This window comes from Humulus lupulus, chromosome 9, assembly GCF_963169125.1.
Source record: "Humulus lupulus chromosome 9, drHumLupu1.1, whole genome shotgun sequence".
NCBI classification, from domain to species: Eukaryota; Viridiplantae; Streptophyta; class Magnoliopsida; order Rosales; family Cannabaceae; genus Humulus; species Humulus lupulus.
The window spans coordinates 125740266-125767047 of NC_084801.1; the positions used below are offsets into that span (position 1 = coordinate 125740266).

Below are 26782 nucleotides of genomic sequence, written 5' to 3' on the forward strand. Positions count from 1 at the left end.
ATAACCTTTATATTCTACTCATTAATCAAAATTTGAGCTCTATAGATATTTGATGTATTCATCAATTTATAATTTTTGAAAAAAAGTATTAAAAATATTTTTATTTGTTGACCTATTAATTGAACAATTTTGGACTGAACAGAATTCGTCTTATCACTGGACGAATTCCAAATCTTATCGAGAATAAAAAAAAATCTCAAATTGAATATATAAATATCTATACATATATATTAAGATTATAAATAACCAATTTAAATTAGTTAATTGCATTATTATTTTTTCTTCCACTAATTGCAAATAAAATAAGCATAAAAGCATGAGGTAAGCCATTAAATTAGGTGGAAGGCATCTCTCGTCTCGTACCAACGTTTTTTTTCTTAAATTATGAACATTAAGGAAAGCATGTAATGCAACGAGCCTCATGCTAATTTGTGTTTCTTAACTACTAAAAAATTCTAGGTAGATAGTGACCAAAATTTCTTAGTGTCATCCTAATCTTCTCAAAACCAATATATTTCACATGATCTTACATCATCAAAGTGATAAATAAATGAATCAACTACTCTTACCATGTACAATTGATTTTACTCTCTTTTTTTTCTTTTTCTTTTGTAAGATAGTATGAATTTTTAAATTTGGGTTCAATATAGGAAGATAAAATAAGTAATAATAAGAGGTTGGGAAGTTGAGAAAATGGGGTTTATAATGAGCTGTCTAAAATATAGAAAGGGTTAAGCACATGGTGGCATAGGCTAGAAAGTAAATAATTAAAGTTGACACAACACTTTCACTATTTTGCACATTTCATGTCCCCTTTAGTTATTTCTTTAGATTTTTTCTATAATAATGAGCTTTATCCTTTGCAATTTATTTATTTATTTTTCTTCATAGAATCAAGTTTATTTCTTCTTTTTCTATTCGACACAAAATAACATGCAATATTTCATTTCAAGATCTGTAGGAAAAGAAAAAAGAGACAAAGTTGAAAAGGGTTTGGCTATTGTATTAATCTGTAATAGTGACCAAAATATGAATGAACAAATATCAAAACTAAACAACCTCCTAATTCATCTTCATCTATTCTACATTGCTCTATATATATAAGCATGTAAAGGGTATATAATTATGGAATATGGACAGCAAAATAATATGCAACATTCATTTTCACGATCTTTAGGGAAGAACAAAAAAAAAAACTAAGTTGAAAAGGGTTTGGCTATTTCAATCTATAATAGTGACCAAGATATGAATGAACATAAAAAAAATAATAACTAAAACAACCTCCTATATATTCTTCATCATCTTCATTTTGTTTTCATTATGAGCTTATAAAAAGTACCATATAATTATGGAATGTGCAACAAAATAATATGCAACATTTCATTTTCAATATCTTTAAAGAAAAAGGAATAAAAAAGGAGAAAAAGTTGAAAAGGGTTTGGCTATTGAAATCTATAATAGTGATGAAAATATGAATGAACATCAAAATTACACAATCCTTTTTCTTTTTCTTTTCATTGCTCTCTCTATATGTATTAGTCTATAATAAAGGCTAAACGACACTGAAAACACTGTAGTATAAAGACAATTTTTACACTTTCATCAAAACTCTTATTCTTTTTATGGCCCTTTATAGCTAAAAAAAGTAAAAGAACTCACTCACTCATAAATTAGAGAGAAGAGACCAATAATGAATTGTTGTTACAAGAGAAAACGCAGCTATCTAACATAATATAATCTAAAATACTTCCCTTTTCAATCCTCATCTTCTTACTCTGTCTATTCCATAAATGAACCACAAAACTCTTGGTTCTTATATGCCTCAACTTTCCCACAACCCATTTGGATTGAAACTCATCGTTTGGACTTGAAAACAGGCTTTGAATTCTGCTCCAATCAACTGGGTAAAAAGCAGGAGGAGCCAAAACTGTGAAATCGGATTTTTCGTTTCCACTGTTTCTGAAAACACAACTACTATTGATCATTATTCTTGAAACAACTCTCGAAACCAGGTAGGGACCATTGTGACCCCATTTGTTTCCATCGAATGTTAGAGCAAATTCCTTAATGAACTCGAAGAGTAAAGGGTGACTTTTGTCGAAGACTAAAACGGCGTTGTTTAGCCTACTCCATTTCCCCGTTTCCAAATCAATGGTTTGAGCTCCAATAACGTTTTTCAGTCTCGAAAAACTCTTAACGAAAATCATATCCGTATCGGTATAAACGCCGCCGTATTTGTAAAGCAGAGCTAATCTGAGCAAGTTAGAGAGGTTTTGGCCCAAAGGAATCTCACCCGGATTGACTTTACCCGTTTTCAACAAGTTAAACCAAGCCTCAGCCGGAGTGTTTTTGAAAACGTAATCGTAATCCGGCGAGATAGCCAGAACTTTGAAACCCGAATCCGAAAACGGTTTCAGAACACGGTTTATTCCTTCGTCGGAATCCATCGTTTTCGATACTATAACTAAACAAGAGTTCGGATGAGACTTGAACAGGCTTTCCACGGCGAACGATTCCCTTTCGCCGAAAGAACTCAACGACGATATCCATGTCATGAAGAACCGTGGCTTGGTGCAGTTTTTGGAAACAAAAAACTCTTTGATTCTCTTCGAAAACGGCTGATTCGTCGTCACCGTTTCCGACGATGATGAAGTCAAAGACCGAAGCTTTCGTTTCATCTTCTTCAACCTTCTGGCTCTCCGGCTCGCCGAACCGGTAATGGGTACCGGTTTAACGAGCGAAACTTCGGGTTTGGGTGAACTGGGAAAATGGGTAGTAGTCTTTATAAAGAGAGGAGCGTTTTCTTCTCTAACAACATACACTGAAGAAGAAGAAGAAAAAGAAAGCTTCGTCGGAGAAGGAGAAGATGGATTCGGCGGCCATTGGAGAAGAAGCTTAGTGTTATGATCTCCGGCGAGATTTTGGCGGGAGAAATTGGAGGGAAGAATGAGCTGAGATGGAGGGATTAGAGGAGGGAGTGGGGTCTTGGGGAGAAAAGGGAGATGAACACAGAAGACGGAGACGCCATTGTAGGCGAGAAGGATGAGAAGAAGAAGAGCGAGAAGAGAGGTCGGAAGGCATAGGAGAAAGCCGAAGATTGATTTTTTGAAGGTGTGTAATTGGTGGCATAGTATTTGGATTGGTTTTGGGATTTTGCTTTGAGTTTCTAAATCGAACATGGTTTTGAAAAGGAACAAAATTGATCTTTAATTGAACCCAGAAAGGAACGGTGTCTATGATGAGTAGAAGAAGAAGGTGGTGAGTTTGACGAGAGTCGCAGAAGAAGAAAAAGAAAGCATTTTTAATGGCGGCAAAATGTACAGTAATGTATTATATATGTTAAGTGTTGTAGAACTAGAAGATGCAGTAAAGAGAAAAGTTACCAACTTTCACTTCTATAAGAGAGAATTAAATAAGTAGTATTGGAATGTGTCAGCTCATCCAACCAATTGAAATCTTTAGGCACTATTAGTATTCCTTAACCATTCTTTATTTATATACATACTATTTTGTACTTCTATATTTTATAATTACATCCTTGTCATATTTTTGTTAGACCTCATGTATTGTATATTAGATTGAAATATTTTCTTGTATTCCATTATGGCATTATGCTTAAAATAATTTGTGAATAAACACTAATCTTTACAGGTTAAATTAAAAAATATTTTAATTAAAATTAAGTTTTGACGATAATTTTTTATAAATATGATAAAATACGAGATCTAAAAAAAAATTTATTAATAAATAGTATTATTCTTTATATGTATTTGTGAATGTATTCTTTTGTTACTTTACATTTTGACATATGTAACATGAGATTTAGCTCTTTCTCATAGATCATATTCATTTTTTTGTTTTATAAAACACTAAAAAATATATATATTTTTTCAATATTAAGTGGAGGGATTATTAAAAAGATTAAATATGTATTTAATTAAATATTAAGTCTAAAGTATTTTTTTTAAAATTATTTTGTAATATGAGTAATGATATGTGCATCAAAATTATGCACAAAAATATTATAACAACTTTATTTCAGGTGGGACAGTTTCACATCAGTTGATGTAATATTTTAGTGGACATATTATTATTCTTTGTAAAATATGATGTTCTACTTGTATTATAATTAAAACTGGTAGTAAATAAATATATAAAGTAACAAAATCTCATCTATATAATAAGTGTGTAGATAACAGAAATTATTGGTTTTAATATTTTTTTATTTTTTTCGTTAACATTAACGGAATATTCTTATATTTAACGGTAGATTGTAAACATGACTTAAACTTAAATAAATAAATAATTAAACAAATTAAAATAGGATATTTTTGAGATATTTTACAATAATGATTATTTAAAAATAATAAAACCATATATTTTATGACGTCTCCCCATGGGAGACGTCATAGGGCCACTTTAGATGGCCCCTGCAACAACGTCTCCCCTAGGGGGAGACATCAAATGTCTACAATGTCTCCCTCATATAGCCATTAAATACCTATTTTGTTGTAGTGACTTAAACTTAATATTATATTAAACATATAATATATAATCTTTTGTTGTCACTGCCAAATTCAAAAACTAGAACAAATATAAACTTAAAAATAATTAATTGAAAATTTATATTTTTAATATATTTTATGATAATTTAAATAATTAAATCATATTTATTTAAAAATAATAAAGGCATACATATTTTTTTTTATCTTATAAATTTGTGTGGTGGTCTGTTTTTTATCAAGTGATTGAAACTATTTTTCTTCATCAAATTCACTAAAGGATATTGTGAGATACATTAGAAACTAAAAATATTTGATGCATGTATACAACTGTTTACACTATGACTTTTTCTATTTCTATTTTATTTCTATTATTAATTTCTTTTTAAATATTATTGTATTTTATATATATGTTATGTAGTCATGTAAATAAATATATATGTCAACGTTGTGTTTAGATGTCATATATATAGAGATTATTATAAATATTTATATATACTGTAGAATTATAATTTATTCTATTATATATATATATATTTTTTTTTTTAAATAGTGAATCAGTTTTTATTAAAATTATAGATAATATTTACAACTTTAAAACTAAGCAAACGTTCATTACGCGTTGATTGGTTGTATCTAGTAATATATATATATATATATATATATATATGTATATACTGGCTAAAAGAATAAGCCAAACTGGATTAAAATGAAAACTTCCCGCTTTATTAGGCTAAGTCGCTAGTGAAGAGATTAGTATTTTTGTGTTTTGTTTTTTCATTAAGAAAAGTTCTACTTAAGAAGATGACGTTTATTTTAAAAAGGTTCTCTAACTTGTTTTATCAAGTGATATTTAAAAAAAAAAAAAAAAAGGTAAACATAAAATTATACACGTAAACTGATAAACATGAAACTACATTATCAAAACATACCATATTTTATGCTGAAAATTTGGATATTCATTTAAATTTGAGTATGATTTTAACAATTAGCAGTTTTAGTATAAATCTTGCCATATTAAGCTATATAAGTCATTTGGATTATGCTTGAGTCAATATTGAATATTATAACCCAAAAAGAAAAAAATTATAAATGGCTATATATTTAGCGCATATAAAATCAAAATTGTAATATATATACATGATTAATTATGGAGGTAATATTAATGTTTGTACTTGTGAGAATCAATGATGTTAATTACGTCAAGTAAATATTAATTATCAACATACACAGTCGAATATCAGTCAAAGCTGAGGAAGTAGGTATAGCTCGATCAATTTTCCATCGTATTATAGTCAATATCTTTATTTTTATATATTATAAATATGATTTTAACCAAAATTATTGTTTTAGTTACATTTAACATATTTTTATTATTTTTTAACTCTGTTTGCTTTAAAATTATCTAAATAAGATCATTTAAAAAAAAAAAGTAATAAAGTGATTTAAATATGGTAAATAAATTAGAAAAAATAAAGTAATAAATGAACCATAATAATTTATCATCTTATATTTTAAAATTTAATATTAAAATATTTAAATTACTCTATCAATAATTTTTTCAAAACTATAACAAAAAATTATTTATGTGCTTAATTTTTTTTATTTTTTTTATTAATTATTTATTTTGTCGTTTATGCAAACATATATGTAATAGTGAAATAAGACATAAATTTTTTTTTTTTTATTCTGTTGTTTAGTTTTTCTTAATGAGAAATTACTTATTTTAATTGCTATAGCCATTAATTAAATAATATACATTTATATATAACTTTTTGTTGGTTTTAAAGTTTTTTTAGTTAAATAATTAAAATTTGATAAAATAATCTTTTTAAATTCATAGTTATAATTTATAATTTTTTTAATATTTGATTATATTGAAATTCATATGTAATTTTTCTAAAAGTAAATTTAAAAAAATTATTTAATTTTAAAACTAGAATTCATCATATTTTTATATATAAAAAATGTCTATCTAACGGATTCTTAGTTTAATGGTTTTTTTTTTTTTTAAAAAAACAAAAAAAATTATTTTATATTTTAAAAAATATATACAAATATTTTGGTTTAATATTTTTTTTAAAATATGTTTATGTCATTATTTTATAGTATATGACATTGTTTATTTGTTTAAAATTTATATAACAATTACAAATAAATAAATACATTTTTTAAAATAAAATTAAATAAATGTATATTTGCACTTAGTTTTAACCTAATATATATGATAGATTAGTAAGAAAATTACGTAATTATGTTTTTGTATATAAAGCAGCAATACATATATAGATATAGTCATTATATATATATGGGATATGCGTATGCGTGTTGGTTTTATATATATACATATATATAATTATTGACCAAATCCATATATTTCTTGAAATGTAATAACGTGGACAAAGCTCCATAATTGGTGGTTAAAAATTGTTTAATAATTGAATATAATAAAATTATTAATTGGAATACTCCAACAATAATCTATTTAAAAATAATATTTACACAAAGGAGTGAAGGACCCACCCACCATCTTAATATATTGTTGTAATGGATTGGCTTCAACCATTGACTTGTTGAGATGATCAAGAAATGTATATTTATATATACATATATAGTTTGTTTAATATAAAAAGAAAGGTTTATTTAAGAATAATGATATATATATTTATGAATAATAATGTGAGTATTAAATTAATATTAGTTAATAATGGGAAGTGAGTGTCGTGCTAATTACGTGGAGGAGTGATTCTCAATAATAATATTATTACAATTAATTACACATTAAACAAGACGGCAAGTAAAGATAAAAAGTAAAGCTGTCTCTTTCAATGTCTAAAGATCATTTTTGTGTGTATTATATATCACATTATTTTATCATTAATCCGTAAGAATAATCTAATTTATAATATTTTGCAAAATAATTTTTGTCAAAATAAATTAACAAAGGTGTCGAGAAATTCTGATAAGGTACATAGAATTTTCTACAGTGTCCAGAATTTTATAGTATGTCGTGAAATATCGAAAATGTCTGAAAGCTATTTTGAAAAAAAAAATTATTGTACAATATGACTATAATATATATATGCTAAATTACCTATATTATACATATACATATAACACTTTAATTAACATATAATAAAAAATAAGTAAGTATTTTTACATATTTCTCATTAAACAATTTACATATGAAATACTATAAGTAAATGTTAACATAACTATTAAGTACTAATCTTTGTGTAGGTTTATAATATTAAATAATATTGTATCATTAAATTTAATTAATTTTACACTTTGAGTTGGTCAAAAACTTGCAATATAATTTATGAATTTGTCATCAATTTAGTAGGCACACCCTTATAAAAAGTAATATAATTTTGAATATTGATATTTGACATCTTAAGGTTTTTAACATCTCATAATATAACACCTTATATTTAGTTAGCGATATCTGATAATATTTCTCAAATTCAAATGTATAGGACTCAATATTTGATTACACCAATAGCGATACGTCACCTCCTTTTAGTGTTGGATATCAGTGGTACCCTTAGCAATTTTCTATAATTATCAATGTTTTTTGTAATCCTTGTAATGATTCTTCATTGAAGTTTTATTTGGATTAGGCCACATTAATGTTATTGGTTATATTATTAATCTGTTATTGTATTAAAGTTGACTCTTGGTTAGTCATTGATTAACTTAAAATATAGGTAAATGTACAAAGTAGCAAATAAAATTTAGAAATTAAATTTTGTTATGTATCAAAAATATATAGTAGACTAGTAGTCCTAATCAATTTGAGAGGGAAACTAAAATAAAAACAAAGGTCATAATTAATAAAAAAAAAATGAAATTAAAGAGGAGCTTTTTGAGCATGTGAAGAGAAGATGCTCCTACTTAAAAAACAATTTAAATACAGTACATCATATATAAGATTCTTTGTATAAGACTTGTGAATTTTTCTAACGAAATCATGTGGCTGCTGATTTGTAAAAATAATAATTTAATCTACTTTAAAGCTTGGAAAATAAATAAATAAACTACAAATGCCCTCATATGTCAAATTACCCTTTGAAAATTACATATTAATATTTATTTTAATTTTAAATAGATACTAAAAATATTGTGGAGACAAGTTTCTACACACAAAAAATTACATCAATTTTTATAAATATGAAAATTGAAAATTGAAAATTTTACTAATGATTTTAATTCTAATTATATAATTTTGATTTATTTTAAATTATTTATTTTAGTATTTTGTTCTTATTTTAAGTTTAAAAAATTGAAAATTATGATTAAGCTTCTTATTGTTAAAAAAATTATTGTTGTTGATGCAGAGTTTCGTCAACTAGAAATAAGAGCAATTAAGCTAATAATTGTTTCATAAAAATAAAGATGAACTCCAAGATTTTAAGTGATTCAGTAGTTAAATCTATTTAGTCCACGAGCTACTTTTGTTAAGTTTTTGAGTTAAAGCTTAGAAATAATTTCCTAGATAGTTATAATATAGAATTTGTGTGTCAAAATAAATGATTACATTCCAGTCTATTTATATACACAGATTTTCTTCTCATGATTTTAGGGGAAGCTACATAAATATCTTATTTGAAGTCAAAATACAAATAAATCAGTTAATGAGTAAACATCTAATCAAATCCCTATAAAAGAGGAACTGTTTACTTAAATACTGATTTTTCCCTCTTTATAACGCTTTTTCGATGCGCCTTCAGGCTGATCTCCCGAACTTTTCGAGCTGAAACCGTGACTGTCTTTCGTCCGAGCCAAAATAGCAATAAAACTTTCGAGCCAACTATTTGTCTTCGAGGTAAGAAGATCCAATGCTTATTAATGATAATAATATATGGAACTGAGTCTAATATAATGTTTTCTGAGCTGACCTTGTGAGCATAATTATTTATTTTAAAAATAGGGTATACCAATTAATTTTTTAATTAAATGTATCAAAGATATTTTTTTTGACACAATAAGTTACAAAGGTGGAAAAGTAAAAATAAAATTGCTTAGAACTTTAATTTTTTTTAGGTGTATGAAAATAATTATTTCAAATTTATGAGGAGTTTGAATAAAAAAGTGTTGATGGAAAATTTCATCAACGAAATATAGAGAATAGCTAAGTAGAAAATATAAGGAGGTATTTGGTATGTGGTAAAGTAAATATAAGAATGAGAATTTAAATTTCTTCTTATGTTTGGTTCAAATTTTAAGAGAGTAAAATTAATTATTTGTGTGAACCCCGCATGTATTTTAAGAGTAAAGTGAACAATTTTATACACAAGAGTTTAATATTACATCATTCATAAGTCTCTTTACAATTTTCTAGACAACTCAACTACTTAAAATAAACACCCCAAAATGATAAACATAGTTTTACGTGACCGTGTAAAATAGGAATGAGTATGCACAATATGAACTCTAGTACAATGTTAGCAAAACTTTTGTCAAAATTTAAGTTTCCTTATAATGTGAAACCACTTTCAGTTACAAGTAACTTTTAAATGTCAAAGGGGTAATTGATGCTTTCCCAAGCTCAATCTTGAGGATACACAGTTCAGCTCATCCCACTTCACTTGGCCCCTTTCTAAATATCCTGTTCCTGTAAGCTGCTTGTCTATACATTCCGACCAGATGTCCTATCCCCAAGCTCGTGATGAACTCTCCATTACATTAGCATCATTCTTCAACATAATAATTACTCCATCTCAACTATGAAAAACCGTGTATAATACTTGAATTAACACAAAATAATAAATAAATATTTATATCTACTAAATTAAAGATACATAAATATTATAATTATAAATAATTATAATATAAATGATAATATTATAATTATAAATAACATAATATAAATAACTATAATATAAAAAGCAATTATAATTAATTTAGGCAATAATTATGAATAACAAAATAAAAGTCGAGGTCTGTGTAACACACAGTTTCCTTAAAACAGATTCGCCGCCTCTACGAGGTTTCAACGTCTATCTCCCAGGATACAATGGTGAACGACAAGTAACTCAATTACTTCACCGAACCAATGCCCGAACTCTATCACACTACAATGGATCTAAAAACTCCAAAGAGTAAAAAGAGAAAAACAATATTGAAAATATATATATCTTAATCTTCAAAGGAAGACAAATATATATATATATGTATTTGAAACTAAGACCTCAAAGGTTTATTTATAGTTTCTAACTAAGGAGATTTTTCATTCATAAACAATGTGGGACAACAAAAAATTACTATTCATTACTGATTTTTTTCTAACAATCCCCCACATGAATGAAAACTGACACAAGAATAACCAACAGATAGTTTAGACCCTGGTGATAGAGTTCAATGTTAGAAACCCGTATAGGATAGGTAGGTGTTACCCTTTGAACCTTCCCTTGTGTAAGTATATTTACGTTACTGGCTGATTAGTAGACGCGATGTCCTTGAACTGTTATGCCGTTCGTGTAAACGATAATGTACCACACATAGGAATCTTTCCTGACATATATTGGTTCTCAAGATTATGTTCGTTTTGGCCCTGAACATTTCCCTGGTTCTGCAAGAGATATTCTAGGAATTGAGCCCTTATTCAATCCCTATAGAAGCGGCCCATCTTCTCTCTCACATAGATGATTTTCTTAATTAAGAGTAACCCGTATTACTCTACTCGACATTTCGCCGCATAAGAAATCATTAAAAGCATAGCTTAACCTTTTCCTTACGGTTATCACTATTTCATCATAGGAATAGACAATGAGGATAACCCCCACAGTGATCCAACATAATATTTACAGTTTTAGTTGTCCCTTTGAACCTAGATTTTGGGATCTCCAGTCAACTAGGTGGGGTGTCTACTGTATTGACTTTATTCATTCATGGGCTTTAGACCCATTCCCCTCGATGATTTTTCAATCAACTCTCTATTTAACCCTTTGGTTAGCAGATCCACAATATTATCATTTGACTTCACATAGTCAATAAAGAAAACTCCAGTTGAGAGTAGTTGTCTAATGGTATTGTGTCTACGACGTATATGTCTAGACTTACCATTATACATATTATTATGTGCCCTACCAATTGCAGATTAACTATCGCAATGTAAGCCAATAGCTGGTACTGGTTTAGGCCATTTTGGAATATCTTCTAAAAATTGACGAAGCCATTAAGCTTCTTCGCCACACTTGTCTAAGGCAATTGATGGACCCAAAATGGGTATGTTTTAAATATTTATACTCGCAAGCGCACGAATCATATTTATAGAATAGTGTTCGTGTAAGCACGAGGTCGAACCCAAAGGAGTTGACTTAAATCAATAGAGAAAACTATTTTTACCAAAGTGAAATAAATTTCTAACCTAGTTCCAAAGATTGATGTGTTTTGTTTTAAAATAAAGAAAGAAAATACTAAAAAAATAAAAATAAATAAACTAAAAAGATTTGTTTTTAATAGTTATTTATAAAATTATTAAGATTTTAGAATCCACAAAATATAAATAATAATATTTATTAATATGTTGACTTCCCAATTTTTAGTGATAATTGAAATCAATCTAATAACATTTTCTAAAACATTATACTTCCTTTAAGCTCTCTTTAATTCAAAAATATAGATTTTCATTCACTTCAATAGTATAACTTCAAAGTATTAGTTGTGAATCAATTTAATGAAACTACAAAAAAAAATCAAATAATGTTATTTCTAAAGTAAAATATAGTATTTTTGTTCTAAGCATTGGATGTGAACAATTTAATGACACATCTTAATCAAAGATTATTATGTTTTTGCACAATTAAGAACCAAGTAAAATATGTTCTAACAATCCAAAATACATGATATTATAGATGAAAGAAATATTTAGAAGAAGAAAAATCATAAACTTTATTGCTCATTTTGGGAGGTCAACATAAAATAAACACTATATAGTTATATCTTAGTTTATCCTCCACCTTAATAATTTTAAGTGGATTAGAAACCCATAACTATCAAAAACAAAATAAAAATTACAACATAAATAGGAAAATTTGGAGGAGGAGCCTCCAAATTATTCCTCTAAAAATACATAACAAACTAATCTAAGAAAAGAAAAAGATGGAGAGAATAGAGAGATGGAAGAAGTGGTGTAAGAGAATGTGTGTTTGAAATGGTGAAATGAGACTCATATTTATAGATAAATTATTTGGTAAAGGATAACACTCCTATTGGTCTAAAAAAAAGAAGCACATGGATTCATGCTCAAAATTGTCATATTTTCCTATAGTTACAAATCCGATGGTGGAGAAAGAAGCACATGGATTGATGACATGGCATTGTCAAGAATTGGATTGGGCCTTTCATTTTGGGCTTGATTTCTTCATTTCTTTATACCAACATTTTATCAATATTTCATTTGCTCCTAACAAATACACATACATAAAGAAATTAAACACACATAAATTAGCAACAACATAATTAAACAAAATAAATACAAAAAACAAATAAAAATACATAAAATCAAAATAAAACTAATAAATTCAAAATTACTTAAAAAATTGATAAATTAATTAAAAACTCAAGAACTAAGCAACAATTGCCTTATAAAATGTGGTAAAATAACTATATTTTGTAGAGTTATCAACAATAAACTCATATTCCATCGTGGATCTAGCTAATACTGTTTGTTTAGAAGATTTCCATGATACAGCTGCACCACTGAGTGTAAATACATATCCACTCGTAGACTTTGAGTCTTTCATATCAGATATCCAATTAGCATCACAATACCCTTTAAATACTGCTGGATATTTAGTATAGTGCAGCCCATAGCTACGAGTAAATCGCAAGTACTTAAGTACTCTTGTTATTCATTTCCAGTGGTCAAACCCTGGATTACTCGTGTATCTACTCAATTTACTAACTGCGTAGTCTATATCAGGTCTTGTACAACTCATTAAGTACATTAGACTTCCAATAATTCTAGAGTACTCAACCTGCGAGACACTCTCCCCTTTGTTCTTGAACAAATGTAGACTCGAATCTACAGGGGTTCTGGATACACCAGAATCTTCTTTGTTGAATTTCTCAAGAATTATGTCCACATAATGTGACTGACTTAGAATGATCTTATCAGATGTCCTTGAGATTTGAATCCCCAAAATGACATCTGCTAGACCCATATCTTTCATGTCAAATTTTGAGTTCAACATACTCTTGATAGATTTGATCATCTTATCACTGCTTCCAACAATGAGCATGTCATCTACGTAAAGACACAAAATGACATAGTCATTATCTGTTTCTTTAACATAAATACATTTATCGCATTCATTGATTTTGAAGCCATTTGCCAACATAGTTTGGTCAAATTTCTCATGCCATTATTTTGATGCTTGCTTTAAACCATATAAAGATTTCACCAATTTACATACTTTTCTTTCTTTTCCTGGGGAGGAAAAACTCTCGGGTTGTTCCATATAAATTTCTTCATTTAAATCCTCATTTAGAAAAGCAGTTTTCACATCCATTTGATGTACTTCAAGATTGCGTAACACAGCAATAGCAAGTATCATCCTAATGGAATTTATTCTCGTCGCAGGAGAATAAGTGTCAAAGTAATCAAGGCCTTCACGCTGCTTATAACCTTTAATTACAAGCCGTGCCTTATACTTATCAATTGAACCATCAGATTTCATTTTCCTTTTGAAAATCCATTTAGCCCCTAAAGGCTTACATCCTGGAGGAAGATCTACTAACTCCCAGGTGTGATTTTGAAGTATGGATTCAATCTCACTATCAATAGCATCTTTCCATAAAGAGCCTTCAGTGGAGTTCACAGCTTCATCAAAGCTTTGAGGTTCACTTTCTAGCAAATATGTCAGAAAATCTGGACCAAAATATTTTTCTGTTCTAATTCTTTTGCTACGTCTAGGTTCATCCTCACATTTTGGACTTTGATCCTGACTATTTTCAGCAATAGTCTCATGTGTTCGTTTTAACTAACTTGAATCCTCTTTTGATCTACAAGGAAATACGTGTTCAAAGAACGACGTATTTCTGGATTTCATTATCGTGTTTTTGTGTATGTCAGATATTTTAGACTCATACACCAAAAACCGATGCGCACTACTATTATGTGCATAACCAATGAAAATGCAATCAATAGTTTTTGGACCTATTTTTACCATTTTTTGTAAAGGTACAACCACTTTGGCAAGACACCCCCACACTCCTTAAGTATTTGAAGGAATGTTTCGTTCCTTTCCATAACTCATAAGGGGTCTTATCTTATTTCTTTTTGGGTATCTTATTTAAAAGATGATTAGCTGATAAGATAGCTTCTCCCCACATGTTCTGCGGCAATCCAGAACTAATCAACATCGCATCCATCATCTCTTTCAATGTACGATTTTTTCGTTCAGTAACATCATTTTGCTGAGGTGAATAAGGTGCAGTGGTTTCATGAATGATTCCATGTTTAGCACAGAATTCACGAAATGGTGATTCATACTCACCACCTCGATCACTTCTCAACACCTTAATCTTTTTGTTAAGTTGATTCTCAACTTCGATCTTATAGAGAACAAATTTCTCTATAGCCTTGTCTTTGCTTTTTAGCAAATACACATAGCAATATTTCGTGCTATCATCGACAAAAGTAATAAAATACTTATTGCCTCCCCTTGTTTGAACAAATTTTAAATCACATACATCACTATAGATTAAATTTAGGGGTTCATTATTCATTTCAATCGTTTTGAAGGAAGACCTTGTTAGTTTTGCTTCATCACAAGTTTCACACTTATGATTTGAATCAATGTGAAGTTTTGGTATATGATTCAAGTTAATTAATCTCTATAGAGTATCATAATTAACATGTCCTAGTCTACCATGCCAAACATTGGAAGACTCAAGCAAGTAAGTAGAATAGTTATTAACTTTATTGACAATTGGTTTAACAACCATTACACTGAGTTTAAACAACCCATCAGTTACATAACCCCTTCCCACATACATTCCACTTTTGGACAGAACAACTTTGTCTGACTCAAATACAATTCGGAATCCGTGTTTGTTCAACAGTGAACCAGACACTAGGTTTTTCCAGATGTCTGGCACGTACAGTACGTTGTTCAGAGTCAGCTCATTTCCAAAAGTCATTTTTAGGATCACACTTCCTTGACCCGCAATTTTAGATGTGGCAAAATTTCCCATGAAAATCTTCTCGCCATTATCTACCTGTTCAAAAGATTTGAACAGACTTTTGTCTGACCATACATGCCAAGTGGCACCAGTATCAATCCACCACTCCATTGGATTGGAATTGACTAGGTTTATCTCAAACACCATGGCTGGTAGATTTATTATATCAAACTTAAATAAAATTCTTAAGTTAGCCTGGAAGGGTCAAAAACCCAACCATTCATGGTCTAGCCTCTCGTAGAATATTTTTATTAAGTATTTATCCAACCTCAAATATCTCTACTAGATAATTTCCAATAGAAGGGTCTAGCCCCTGCCTCAGCAGTCTATTCAGTTCCCAAAACTTCTCTAATGAGATTTAAGTTCAAACGAACTTTTCGCAATAACAATATCTTTCAATATATAGATGTAGAAATATCACTAATAGATATATTAAACATTATAATATAAAATAAATCTAACATTCAAATATTATATTTAAACAATAATATGTTTCAAATATTATATTTAAACAATAATTTGTTTTAAGATTGTAAGAAAAATCATAACGTATATAATACTTGAATAAATACAATATGATAAATAAATATTTATATCTACTAAATTAAAAATGCATAAATATTATAATCATAAATAACACAATATAAATAACTATAATATAAATAATAATATTATAATTATAAATAATACAATATAAATAATAATATTATAATTATAAATAACATAATATAAATAATTATAATATAAAAAACAATTATAATTAATTATAAATAACAAAATAAAAATCAAAGCCAATGTAACACACAGATTGCCGCCAACTCTAAAGAGTAAAAAGAAAAAAACAAAGAAAGACAAATATATCTTACTTATTATATAAATGTCTATCTAACAGATTTTTGTATGATTTAACAGATTTTAACACTACTTAACAAATTTTAACGTTAGTTATTAACACTTTCACAGATTTTATAATTTAGTCAAACAATACACCTATTGAAAAAAATACAAACATTACCATAAGATACAACCAATGGCATTTACATCCATAATTAAAATCTTTATCTCATCAAACCTCCTCTTCCTTCCTTTCGATTTCGCGTTTTTTGATTACATGGTTTATTTGTTGAAAGATTGTGACTCTATTTATGACTTCATGAAATCGGTTTTGATAGGTCCGCTCCGAATTTGATAGGTATAGTGTTTGCAGGACTGTACGGATGTTGTTCTGTATTTGACTTTTATTGACGTTTTGAGGAGTGGGTGTGGATAAATTATATCAAGGGTTTTTATGCTCTAATTGTAGTCTTAAGATTACAGTATATTGTACACTTCACCTTTCTGCTTATTTCGTCTAATGCTTTATTGTTTTTGTTGCTGTTACTAAATCATCTTTCTTGGAATATTGTATAGATCGATTGAATCTTTTAATGGAACCCATTTGAATTTGTGATTGTTTGTTTTGGAATTAGTGAAGTCCAGCAATGTACATTTAGATTTTTACTCCAAAATCCTACTTTTCTGCTTTCTCGGAAAGAGGAAGATATTGTAAATGTGTATGATAATGCTTATTTGACCGTCTATGAACCCAAGGTTAAGGTATGGTTTTTTGATTTAATGTTGAAGTGTTTCTGGCTTTATCTACATCCTACATCCTGTTTGATTTACTGTTGTACTATATAAACTTCTGCCATGATATTATAGGTCGACTTGACTGCTTATGTGGAGAAGCATGAGTTTTGTTTTGATGCTGTTCTCAGTGAGCATGTCACCAATGATGAGGTATTGTCACTGTTTTCATGTACATTGGCTGATATGATTTATATGAAGTTTTCTATCTAGATAGTCTTTCATGTTGCACTTGGTACTTTGGAATTTTCTTATAAAGTTCATCTGTTCACCTTGATTTTTATGTTATTTTGTGTAGCTATGTATTTATTACATTACATGCTGATTGAGACAGGTATACAGGGCTACTGTTCAACCAATTATACCTACCATTTTCGAACGAACAAAAGCTACATGCTTTGCTTACGGTCAAACAGGTATTTTGTTCTTCCCCCTCTTCTCTTTTGAGTACTTGATCAAGTCATCTCTTTTTAGATGTTTTACCAATATACGAGTCTCCTGTTCTAAAGTTCATTCTGGCACGCTGCTGGTTGTCTCAGAGGTAGACATTTGGATTTTATTGTGAATGATTGAAGTGTTGATAACATCTTGATTACAGGCAGTGGCAAAACATATACAATGCAACCATTACCTCTCAGAGCTGCAGAAGACCTTGTTAGATTGTTGCATCAGCCAGTCTATCGTAATCAGAGATTTAAATTGTGGCTTAGCTACTTTGAGATATATGGAGGAAAGCTATTTGATCTTCTCAGCGACAGAAAGTTAGTGCATCTCATTCATTATCAGTTTACTCTGCTTTTTGTTGTTCAATCACCACTTTATTGTGATCTAAAACTTGATTCTTTGCCCCTAATAAACTTGGTGTATGATTGTACGTGTTTATTTTTTAACTTTGACTTTTCCTTCATTGTTTGAGTTCTTTTGAGAAATTTTTAAGGTATTGAATGTGAATTTTCAAGAAGGCCTGAATTCTGAATTTTTTACCTGAGCATTTTGATCACATGTTTAAATTGTGTGGTCTTTTTACATTCATCTGATCATGCACTATGTTTGATTTATGAGAACATCAAGTATATATTAGCATGGATTTCAAGGTGAATATAAACATGTGCTCACATTCACACGAGGAAAGATATGTTTGAGTAATGCAGTTATTCTTTTGATTTGTATGAATTTGCTGAATGCATTCTTTTTCCAATAGAAAACTTTGTATGAGAGAAGATGGAAGACAACAAGTTTGCATTGTTGGTTTGCAAGAGTTTGAGGTTTTAGATGTACAAATCGTTAAAGAATTTATCGAGAGGGGTAATGCTGCTAGAAGTACAGGGTCTACTGGGGCCAATGAGGAATCTTCGAGGTCACATGCTATCTTACAACTTGTTGTGAAAAAGCACATTGAAGTAAAAGATTCAAGGAGGAAGATTGATGAAAATGATTCTAAAAGTGCGAGAGTTGTCGGAAAGATCTCTTTCATTGATCTTGCCGGTAGTGAAAGAGGTGCTGACACTACTGATAACGACAGGCAAACAAGGTAATAAATCTTAAAGACGAAGTCTCCCTTCTTTTATTTCCATTTCCACCGAATGAGGCATTCTAAATTTTTGTAACAGAGTATATATGCCCACCTGTTTTTTTTTTCTTTTTTTTTTGTCTTCATAATTTAGTGTACCAAGTTATATGGCAGTTGACTTGCCCACTCTCAATTGTTTAAACACAAAATGTGAATATCTAACTTAAATTTTATTTACCAAATATATAACTACATAATAACATAGTTATTGTCACATTCTTGGTATAGAAAATTTGGAACCGTAGTTTATATAGTTTGTGCCTTGATTGTTTGCGAGGTTGAAAAAACTGTGTAGGTTGGAAATTGGAATAGGTCTAAGTCAAACTTTACCATTTAGAGGTTTTTTTTTTTTTTTGGTGGGGGGGCTACTTATTGCATGTGCATTTCGCGGTCTTTGCTGTGAAATGAAATATTATTTGTTTTCTGTTGTTTCAATGAGATAGATATACTTTATTGACCGTATGGTCCTTGGCAATTGTTAGAGATGCAGACATTATTAAGATTGTTTGCTTCTACACCTTTTTTTAATGAAGTATGGGACCTGGAACTTGCTGGATTGAATTATATGAAGACCAATACTTGTGTTGGGTGATAAGTAGATGCCTTCTATGCTGTAGCAGCTGTATTTTAATATTAGTCCAATGTGCGTAGTGTTCTGCAAACTGTATTCCAACTTCCAATTGCTTGATTCTTGATATTTGGTTCATTGCAGAATTGAGGGAGCAGAAATCAACAAGTCTTTTGGCTCTTAAAGAGTGCATCCGTGCTTTGGACAATGATCAGATACACATACCATTTCGTGGAAGCAAGCTTACAGAAATGCTTCGCGACTCCTTTGTTGGAAATTCAAGGACAGTTATGATCTCTTGCATTTCACCAAATGCAGGGTCATGCGAACACACACTCAATACTTTGAGATATGCAGATAGGTAATGGCACATTCCATTTCTTTGTCTGTAGTTTCTTCAGGTTTTTATTTATTTATTTCATTTTTTAATAAACAGCAAAATATTATTTCTCGAGCAGGGTAAAGAGCCTGTCTAAAAGTGGAAATGCTAGAAAAGATCAAGCTACAAATATACCTCCTCCAACTAACAAAGAGGTTATATCAGCTTCCCAGCAGGTATCTGGTGACACAGAAGATGTTTACGAGCAACGTCAAGAGGTGAAAGTGACAGATACAGGTAGAAGAGTAGCAGAGGAAGTAGTTGAATCTTCATCTTAGTTTATAAATTACATAACTAAATCTTTTAAATATTAACACAACGTTTTTCTTTTAATACCATGTAATATATTTTCATTATTTCACATATTTAATATTTATTATGGAAATTATATAATTTTTAAATATTTCTGTTTTAAATTATTTTAAATTCAAACATATGCAAAACACAACATGCATTGCACGTACATTCTAGCTAGTATATATATAAATGTTTTTGGTGTATTTATAACTAAAACCTCAAATGTTTATTTATAGTTTCTAAATATGGAGATTTTTCATTAGTAAACAATGTGGGGACAACAAAAATTACTATTCATTATTTTTTTCTAACAAACTCTTCTTTGTCATATACTTACTGATACCTTGAAGTTAGCTCCATTTTTGGATGAGACAAAATGGGTGCAAAGATTTAAAAAAAAAAGATATATATTTTCTATTAATTTTTAATAAAAATGGGCTGTCTAAATTAAATTATGAGGTGTTAATGTAATACCCCTTTATTATAAAAAAAAATATTAATATTACAAATTTAACCCTATTCATGGCGATGGCTTGGTTCCTAATTCATTCATATCATCAGTTTTAGGACTAATACAAAATGTTTATTTTAAAAAATCAAGTGCAAAGTGGATACCCTCAAAAAGGAAGGGGGCAAAGTGAATCACAATTACAAATGCCTATAAAGCCACTGAAGCAGCTTTCATTTTTATTCCTTCATTTTGTCAGGAGTGAAATCTTTAGATCAAATAGAGTACTGAATGGAAATCTTTATCAATGAATTGATCACTATACACTGGCGAATGTTTTTAACTTCTCCAACTGCCATTAACTCTCCCATTTATTATGAAGCTACAAAAAAGTATAAATAAATAAATAATACAGAAGCAAACAAGCCAAAATATCTTCCTAATTTTTGTTCTTTCCATACCATGAGCAGAATAAAAGTTAATGGTTAATACTGTTTCGCTTATTGCCAAAACTACTCTTAAACAACAGTAGTAGTTTGCTCCAACAAGTTCTGAAGTTCGAGTCTCATATTTATAACAACTATCATCCTAATCCTAGACTAAACCAGAAACAACGTCATGAGCTGAGTTGGCAAAAAAGGACTGGGTGCTATCTGAGTTTAACTAATTGCTTACGAGAACAAAACTCTGCAAAGCCCAGTAACAAATAGACAAATGCTGCTCATCCTCTGAATGAGCAACATTGCTGATATACTAATGCAAAGGACTTTCTTTTTTATTGTGAAAACATAGCACCATGAATATCATCATACCATAATGCAGCTCCAAGATTTGTCAAATAATACAAGAAAAGAGACAAAAAGATCAAATAAACAAGGAAGGGTTGATGTTGACTCACTTGAGGCTATGGAGAAGATTTGGCACCACCTCTTTCTAGCTAAGTTAAATTACACACAGAGAAATATAGATAGAAATATAGTATGTTTCGACAATGACACATAATGGATTCCCACAAAGGCTAAAATATAATATACCTGGTATGAGTGTGAGACTTGTATAAAAGACCTACCAATAGTGTTGCAGCTTTGAACCCCCGCAGCCCTTATATTTTTTCACCTTTAAAGCTTCAACTAGCTCTATGCATTTAATGGATTCAGAAGATATTGCTTACGTTGCAGCATTCATTCCCTTTCAATTTCAAAGAAGCCCTCTTCTTCTCTTGTAGTCGCTGACTGTCAACGTCAGCACATGTCTCCGTCCATCGTTCTCGGGGACTTGACATCCAACTGTTGATTCTATTCTCTGCTTTCTTGCCATGAATCCTACCTGAGCACCTTGTGGTCCACCGAACTTCTGAAGCACAGCCAGTGAGATTGGCAGCTCGAAATTGTGCAGCACGTTTGTCACTGTCCCCTGATCCACAGGCGCAAGCGTATCAACCAACTTGCCAGCATCTGCTGCAGCTTCCAAGGCTGCTGCAGTAGCTTCCAATCCAAATTCTGCTGGTACTACTATGCCACCTCGCCCATTACTTGCTGTAACTATAGGTACCCCATTATTAATGGGAATTGCTTCTGCTTCTTCCCCTTTCGCCTCACCAGGATTCGATACATAATAATTTCTTGACCTGGTCCATCTTCTTGAAAAAGGATCATAACCAGCCTCCCCAGCTTTCAAAGATTGATTAATAGGCTTGAGTTCGGATGCATTTTTAAAATTCTCAACTCTGTTCTTCCTATTCATCTCGGCTAGCCTAATAGCCTTAGCATCACTCTCCTTTACTTTTCGGGATGCTTCTAATTCCACCAGTCTTGTCTTGATCCTTTCCACCTCTATCTCATCATTCTTGCTTTGTGCAACTTCCAACTCCCTTCTCAATCTATCCTTCTCTAGCGCAACGTTTAATGGCCGTGATGAAGCAGATTTTTTCTCCTGTAACATTTGCTTCACAGTAGCTGCAGAGTACACAAAAGTGTTGATCTTTTTTATAGCTTCCTTCTTTTCCAACAAATCCTGCTTGGTCGGCATCCGACCACCACTTCTTTCCACCTCCCTGACCCAATGCTTAAATTCCTCCTCAATCGGACCAGAGTCAGAAACCATTGCCATCTGCCACCTGGCTGCAGAGTTTTCATTTCCCCAAACGCAATTGAGATACTTATGAGTGTTTTTATTCTCCAATTTGTACTGTCTATCAGGATCTGTTGCATCAACATTCCTAACCATGCAAAGTCTGTATATTGGCCCAGCCTTTGACCTCCCAATACCAACCCTCACAAAGCAACCTACAATTAACTCCTCAAAAAATGGCTCCATAAACCATTTCGCAAGTTTGGATCTCCGAATCGTGATTTCCTTTATATCTTCAAAAGTTACCCCCTCTGATCCTGGCATTCCCCTCTCATCATCACTGTCAATCATTCCACCATCCCCTGTAGACCCTTCATCTTCACTGCGAGATTGGCGTTCACTGTCACTCTGACTAGAGCTACTCAGACTTGTTGCTGTGAAGGATTTCCTCTTGTTGTTCAAGAAATTCCGATTGCCCGAGCTTCCTCTTGATGCATCCCTCAGTTTACGGTGAGCCTCTGGGTCTTGCTGCTTCAGGCGTTTTGCTCGTAACTCATTCAAAGCGTCATCCTTGGCAGCTGCCCTGTCAGCAGATCTTGCAGATGAGCGTACTCGAGATGATGATAGAGGAGGAGTCTCCTTTCTAGATTGTGGGATCTTCCCTTTGTTGTCCCACTTTGGTCTCAATTTCTCCTTTAAATTCTTATCCTCTTTCTTAGATGCTCTATCCAACAAAATCATCTCCCGTTGAAGCTCAGTCATCTCAGCAAGCTTTCTCCTGTCATCGTCATCCTTGTAAAGATCACTACCAACATCAGATTCATCACTGTCACCCTCGTGATCAGAACCACGATCATCATCCCCTTCTTCCTCGCTACCCTGATCATCATCCATTTCGGCAGGGTCCAACCTCTTCTTTAAAGGAACTTGAGACCCAGATGGCTTTCTACCTGCATAACCACGATCATCATCCGAGTCATCATCCCTAGAGTCACTTCCCCCATCAGAATATGAATCCTCACGCCGTCTTCTAGACGGAGGAGGATGCGAGTGTCGGTTTCTCCCTCCTGAACTAGTTCTTCCTGCTGCCTCCAACAGCAAGTTTTCTAGGTCCGCCATTACCCTGCTGCCCAAGCTTTTCACTCACTGCCTAATACACACATCAAATTGTTAAAAACCCAACTCAAAACTGAACAAGAAACCAAATCAAAATTACAAATTCAACACTCATATTATTAAAGTTCTATTCTTTGACACCAGAAATTCTAATGCCTTTTATCTCAAGGAGTTTAAACCTTAATTTTTTTTTTCCAAAACTAGAACTAGTCGACCCAACATAGATTTTCAACTTCTCAGTCAAACATGATAATATATAACCCCAACAAAGAAATCCCAACTTTCATGTAAATACCAAAATTTAAGATAATCAAATTTCCAAGTTACGGACACACAGGAGATGTTTCTAAATCTAGATGACCGCACAGATCTAGTGAGATACTTCAACAGACATGGAAAAAGAAAGCCCTAACTACTCACAGAAGATTCGATGATACATTCGATGATGATGCGTAAAGCAGAGGATATGAATTTTCCAGGCAAGTTATAAGTAGCCTCCCTCTCTCTATATACATGTGTGTGTGTGTATGTATAGTTTTATATTCCAAACTTTTTTTCCCCAAATTGAGAACCACGAAAGAACAGATATACCGAGAACCAAAAATCCTATATTATAATCTATAACCATAGGCAAACCCTTGGGTAATTAACAACATTGTAAACGATAAGATGAAGAAAAAAAGAAAAGAAATTTGTTGGGAAAATATATGAAATTGATGAATTACGATCGCATAAAGAAATCACCAGTTCGAAGATGAATTATTTGAAAAGCAGATGAGTTTACCGGAGCTCTCTTTGGAAGAGCGACTGCGGGGGGTTCGCGGTGGTCGGAGATGAGCGGCGAGTGGAGGAGCAACAGGCTACTGTGTTCTCAGGGGAAGAAGAAGAAGATGACGATGATGATGAGAATAAAGGAGATGATTCAGTTTTCAGGGGTTTTGAAAACAGAAAATTTTGTTCTCAAATCCTGAAATCGGAGTGTTTTGTTTTGGGATTTGATTTTAGAAAATAATGAATGATTTGAGTGCAGAAGTGAAACCAGATAACACTTCTTTCTTCACTTGCAGAAGGAAAGTACACACAAATCTACTGAATGTGGAACTCCATTAGAGCCTTGGTATTGGCCTTATTTCTCATATTATTGGGCCCAAACAAACAATTTGGGCTTTATAGAAAAATAGGCCCATACTGTCCGCATTATATACCCCAAAAGTATATATAAGAATCTCATTAATTAAAAAAAAGAGGAATTTAAAAAAAATATGGATTTTATGCCATCAATATGCAAACATACGAGAATTATACTTTTCTTAATTTGTATGAGAAAATTTATTAAAGAAAAAATTAAAGTATGAGAAACACAATTAGTAGCTAACTAAAATGTGGAAACTAAATTTAAAACCAAAGCATATTAGCCAAACAGGGGTATTATTATAAATTAGCATTCCACTCTTCTCTCTCTCAAACCCCAGCCACACAAAACATTTCTCTCTCCAAACCCAGCCGCACGGTTCTCTCTCTCTCTCTCATCTCTCTTTTCTTTCATTTTGCCCTAGCCACCACCTCCCTTGTCATCCACTCGCCTGCCTCACCATCATCTCCGCCCACCCACCCTCACCACCTGCGATTCACCTTAGGTGCGCACCTCCGTGAAACCCAGCCAAGAACACTTAGCCACGCCATCGACGAACACATCCCCAATTTGCGCATCTTTGCGCGATTCCATTCGCGAGCCCCCAAATCCAAAACGATGGGGCTAAGCTGAGGCGAGGGATGTGCTGGTGGTAGTCGGAGGCGATGGAGAGGGGTGGTGCCTAGGCTGAGTGCGATCTGTGGTGCTCGGAGCTACGCAAAACGACGAGGATGGGGGGTTCTAATGGTGGTCAAAGACGAGGGAGGAGGTCGGTTCGTGGTTAGATCTATTTTTTTTCTATCTTCAGGTCTGTGGTAACTGGTTACCTTCACGTTATTTGTGTGTATATTTCTGGGGTAATTGGCTACCTTCACGTTATGATGTATATGTATATTTCTGGGTTTTTTATGGTAACTGGTTACCTATGTTACTAAAAGCATACTTACTTCTTCTTCCTTTTTTAATGAAGTGTTATTCCTCTTTTTCCTTCAAATTTGATGTTTCTTTTCATTTCTAATATGAGTGACCCGCCACCCCTCTCATGGTAATTGGTTACTCCTCTTATGGCAGAAGGTTATTCCTCTTAGGGTAACTAGTTACCCTTCTTGATACATGTTATTTAACGTGATTCTAGGATTTTTTTTACATAACTGTGAAAAATCAAACAAGTAACTGGTGACCCCTCCTAATACAAGTTATTTAATCTAGCTCTAGGATTATTTTTTTTACGCAACTGTGAAAAATCAATTAAGTAACAGGTTACCTTACCCAGACTTTGAAAAAAGAATCGTACAATCTAAAAAAGGAAAAAAATGTTTATAATAAATAAAAATAAGGGGAAATAGTGGCAAAAGTACCAAATGTTTTAAGAAACTAGTGATTTAGTAACCAATCTTTTTTTTTTGTGGCAATAGTACCCATTGTCCACTTCCGTTGGTTTCCGTCGGTCCCCAGCCCAATTTCATCTTATTTTGTCCACGTGTACAGTGGAGATTAATTCACCATTTAGTATTTTAAAAACCAAAATTTGAAATAAAAAAATGTTTTAGTTAAAAACAAAATAAAATAAACTGAAAACTAAAAATAATGGCATGTCCATGAACGACTGAAGAAGAACAAACCCAAAAAACACCCCATTTCGAAAACAAAACCCAAATAAATCTCCAAACCCAGCCACAACTGAAGATTAAAAACAAAACACAATTGAAGAAGACGAGTAGCAGTAGAGGAAAATGGAGGGTGAAAATTCGTATTTTTCTAGTGGATCAAAAGCAATGGCCCGAAGATATAGGTTTTCTTCTTGCTTTATGTCAGTCAGAAGGGGGTTGCGATTTTTTCCGGTGGGTGCATCCAGAAATGGTTGAAAGTGGAAGGGTTGTC

At 31.4% G+C, this 26782-nt stretch overlaps 2 protein-coding genes and 1 pseudogene across 4 annotated transcripts; 1 reads left to right on the forward strand and 2 right to left on the reverse strand.

Annotated features, from left to right (window-relative positions):
- Window positions 1-1336: 1336 nt before the first annotated feature.
- LOC133801718 (uncharacterized protein At4g19900) lies at window positions 1337-3507 on the reverse strand. Its single transcript, XM_062239979.1, has one exon. It carries the CDS (start codon window positions 3177-3179, stop codon window positions 1671-1673), a length of 1509 nt encoding a protein of 502 aa, XP_062095963.1. The 5' UTR covers window positions 3180-3507; the 3' UTR covers window positions 1337-1670.
- A 12333-nt stretch (window positions 3508-15840) lies between these two features.
- LOC133800019 (kinesin-like protein KIN-13A) lies at window positions 15841-20141 on the forward strand (annotated as a pseudogene).
- Window positions 20142-21334: 1193 nt separating this feature from the next.
- On the reverse strand, window positions 21335-24862 carry LOC133802339 (protein RTF1 homolog). 3 transcript variants are annotated; one of them, XM_062240638.1, is made up of 2 exons: window positions 24554-24862; window positions 21335-23799 (listed from the first exon to the last, which is right to left on the reverse strand). In XM_062240638.1, exon 2 carries the CDS (start codon window positions 23770-23772, stop codon window positions 21781-21783), a length of 1992 nt encoding a protein of 663 aa, XP_062096622.1. In that variant the 5' UTR covers window positions 23773-23799; window positions 24554-24862; the 3' UTR covers window positions 21335-21780. The 3 variants fall into 3 exon arrangements, with proteins under 3 accessions (XP_062096622.1, XP_062096621.1, XP_062096623.1); XM_062240637.1 differs by having other exon boundaries at window positions 21335-23803; XM_062240639.1 differs by lacking the exon at window positions 24554-24862 and adding an exon at window positions 24514-24530 and having other exon boundaries at window positions 21335-23803.
- Between the last annotated feature and the right edge of the window lie 1920 nt (window positions 24863-26782).

What these genes read in the sequence shown, in the direction of transcription:
- LOC133802339 (XM_062240638.1), bottom strand. Translation starts at nt 23,772, where the DNA reads ATGGCGGACCTAGAAAACTTGCTGTTGGAGGCAGCAGGAAGAACTAGT.
- LOC133801718 (XM_062239979.1), bottom strand. Translation starts at nt 3,179, where the DNA reads ATGTTCGATTTAGAAACTCAAAGCAAAATCCCAAAACCAATCCAAATA.